At 59.9% G+C, this 3,524-nt stretch overlaps 1 protein-coding gene across 1 annotated transcript; it reads right to left on the bottom strand.

Annotated features, from left to right (window-relative positions):
- Positions 1-276: 276 nt before the first annotated feature.
- Positions 277-1,835, bottom strand: GSX1 (GS homeobox 1). The gene is made up of 2 exons (XM_015852080.2): positions 1,404-1,835; positions 277-1,199 (listed from the first exon to the last, which is right to left on the bottom strand). The coding sequence occupies exons 1-2, from the start codon at positions 1,789-1,791 to the stop codon at positions 844-846; spliced, it is 744 nt and encodes a 247-aa protein (XP_015707566.1). The 5' UTR covers positions 1,792-1,835; the 3' UTR covers positions 277-843.
- Positions 1,836-3,524: the final 1,689 nt, after the last annotated feature.

The following is a 3,524-nucleotide window of genomic DNA, read 5'->3' on the forward strand; positions in this document are numbered from 1 at the left end:
CATTTCTCGACGGTTCTCTCCGCCGGGCTGCGGCTTGGCGAGGAGATTCCCTAGTTTTCTCCTAAGCGGAGGAGTGTCGGACAGGGAGCTCCCCGCACCCCGTACCTTCGACTATGGGAGAGCAGTCCGCACGGGAGGCTGAGGGCGGCTCCCGGTGCTCGCCTCGGTGCCCGTCCCTGTGCCGGTCTCCGTCCGTCGGAGATGGGGAAAGACGGTGCCCCGGGGTATGGGGTGGGGGGTACCAGAACCCGGAGCGCAGCAGCGGACGTCTCTGTGTAAGGAAATGAACCACCAGCGGAGCCTTTATTGCCATCATCGTCATTATTAACATCGCCATCATCATTTCTCCGTACATAAATAAATAAATAAATATCTCCCGGGGAGGGATGGTGATTGATTGGGACGGGGACGGGACCGTACAGCCACAGCTGCGCGCCCACCAACGACAGTGTCAAAACAAAACAAACAAAAAAGAGAGAGAACAGTTTGGTAGAAAATAATAATAATAATAAGCCGATATTATGACAAGAACCCAAACAGCCCCGACCCTCCCCGGCCGCCCTCTCTCGCCCCGCTCTGGGCTCTCTGCTCTCCGGTCCGGCTCTGCCCGCGGAGGCTGCGGGGAACCACGGCCTCAGGTGGGACAGCGCGAGGTGGGACTCCAGGGGTCCCGGGGGGCGCCTTATTGGCATCGGGGTGCCCACACGGCCGCCGCTATGGGCCGGGGGTGTGGAAAGGCGAGGAAGTCTTTCGTAAATGACACGGATTATACAAAACGGTACAAAATCATCCGGCTGCACGGACCCCCCTCTGCTCCCGGCACAGTCTCTGCGGAGTCGGGGGTCAGGGGGTGGCGGCGAGGCCTCTGTCGTCCTTCCCCGAGGAGGACGGAGACATGCGCAAGTCCTCGTCGTCCTCCGAGCACTTGGTGGTGGAAAGGGCCGAGCATTTGCAGCTGTGCCCGGGGCCCCCTCCCCGGTGGGAGCCGCTTTTGCCTTCTTTCTTGTGCTTGACCCGGCGGTTCTGGAACCAGATCTTCACCTGCTTCTCGGAGAGGTTCAGGTAGGTGGCGATCTCGATTCGCCGCAGCCGGGAGAGGTACATGTTGGAGGCGAACTCCCTCTCCAGCTCCAGGAGCTGCGTGCTGGTGAAGGCGGTGCGCATCCTCTTGCTGCTGGGCAGTTGGCTCGACGTACTGTCTGCAGAGCGGAGCGGAGCTCAGCACCCACCGCACCCTCGGCACTCCCCGAGGAACACCACGGGGGGCCGCCCCCCTCCCGCTTCCTCCCGCCCGCATCCCCGCGCACCCAGCGGGACGCGGCGCCCGTTCGCCCCGTCGAGCCCCCATCCTCTAACCATCCCCCCGCCTCCCTCTGCATGCGGCGCCCACGCGTGCCCCTTACCCACGGAGATGCAGTGGAACTGCCGGGGGTCGGGCAGCGGGTAGGCGCCCTGGTAGAGCGCCGGGCCGTGCCCCACGCTGACGGCGGACACGGAGTGCTGCTGGCGGCCGAGGGGCGGGTGGCAGTACTGGGAGCCGAAAGGGGGGAAGGAGGCCTTGAGCAGGGGGATAGCGGGCGGCGGAGGGTGCAGCTGCGAGGCGGTGACGCACAGCGGGCACACGCACAGCAAGCCGGCTTTGCGCGCGTGGCAGGAGCCGGCCGGCAGTCCGGGCAGCGGGTGCGAGGGGTGCACGGCGTAGGGGAAGAGCGGCGGCGGGGGGCTGCTCTCGCCCTTCTTCTCGCCCGCCTCCCGCAGCACCAGCGAGTCCACGAGGAAGGAGCGCGGCATGGCCCCGCGCAGCCCCCGCGCAGCGCCCGCGCAACCCCCGCGCAGCGCCGCTGGCCAGCCCGAGTGGTGCTGAACGGCGCCCGCCCGCCTTAAATAGCGGCAGCGCCATGTGATGGCGGCGCCGGGCGCTCAATGGGCTTTCTGTGCCGCTTCTCTTGGCATTCACGCCGCACGCTCCCTCATTATTTCCCTTGTTAACTAAATGAACTGCATAATGTACTCTATTCTTGTCGACCCCACCCACGCCGTAGCAGGCGGCCTCTCCCCTCCTCTCCCTTTGGCGGGGTTATTTTCTCATTCTCTCGCGATTTAATATTCTTTTCTTTCTCTTTATCGCTCTCCTTCTCTTTCAGCCCAGCTCTCAGCCCGCTCCCCCTCGGTTATTTGCCTGCCGCTCCGCTCCCCCGCCGCTCTCCGGCTCCTCTCCCACCTGTGGCACCGCCGGGCTCCCGCACGGCCCCTGCCCGCTCCCAGTGACTGCACCGTGCGCCGCGCAGCGTTCCGGGCACCGCCGGCAAAACGGCTTTTTGAGGCCGAAGGGTTAGGGGGGGTGAAGGAGAGACACTAGATAAGAAATAGGACTCATCGGGGTGTGTTTTGCTCCCCATCTCCCTGTTAAATACTGTGTGAAGGAAAACAAGAATAAAAAAAAAGAAAAAGAAAAAAGAAAGAGAAAAAGAGTCGCTCTGAGGATGAATTGTAGAGCGTGGGGGATTTGAGCCACACGGGAACAGCCGCTCCTTCGGACGAGGGGAAGGACCGCCCGGGAAGCGCAGAGCCGCGTTGTGCTGCTCCCGCTGCGGGGTTCGCTGCTCTGACATCCCCGCATTTCTGCCCAGGCGCGATCGGTGCTCGAGCCTGGAAATGTGAGGATGGATGGGCACAAATCGGTGCAGGAAAAGCAGAGAAGGATCCAAAACGAATGAGAGCGAAAACTCGTTTTTTTACTCAGATTTAGAATGAATTTGCAGCTGTCCTTCCCTTCAAAGCGTTAACGGGGTCGGTTCATTCCGTTTTAATTCGGAAAGAACTCGGAATGTAAAGTCTTACCCCGGGCTAAGGAGCATCGTCCTGCTGAGCCGCGGCCGCAGGGGGGGGCCCAGCCGGCCCGAGGCGCTCCGCTACCCGGGACGGACCGCAGCGCTCGGAGTCGAGGGGAGGCAAAGGGTTAACGGCCCCTGAATGCACACCGAGCCCAAAGCCACTGGGAAAGAATATCCCAAAAAATAACCAGTTTTTTTTCTCCAGCCGCTGGACCTTATTGAATGTCATTGAAGAAAGTTTTGAATGCCAGATAAAGAGAGGCGAATTAAAGTGTGTGACAGCAGAGGATAAGCAAACACAAAGAGAACTCTGTCACACTTTGGGCAAAATCCGTGGGCTTTTTACCAAGCCTCTTCGCTATGATTGAATTAAGTAATAGGAAAACATTTTCTTTCAGTTTAGAGCCATTAGACAAAAACTTCAAAGCGAATAACACTTTTTAATGTGCAGCCTGACAATGGAATCTGTTTTGTGCTGAAATGTTTAAACGGTTTGTTGTGCAACTGGGGGCTGAAACAACCCAGACTGCGGCAAAATAGCATCCTTCGGGCCGCTTTCTGAGCGCCTGAAACGAGCGCAGACCTTTCATCCCGGCTGTTCAAACCGCCCTCCGCTGTCCTTGCTGCCCCGCTTCGGGTTGGCTTTATTTTTGCTTTATTTGTTACTATTATTACCGTTTTTTAGGGGCG

This window comes from Coturnix japonica, chromosome 1, assembly GCF_001577835.2.
Source record: "Coturnix japonica isolate 7356 chromosome 1, Coturnix japonica 2.1, whole genome shotgun sequence".
NCBI lineage: Eukaryota > Metazoa > Chordata > Aves > Galliformes > Phasianidae > Coturnix > Coturnix japonica.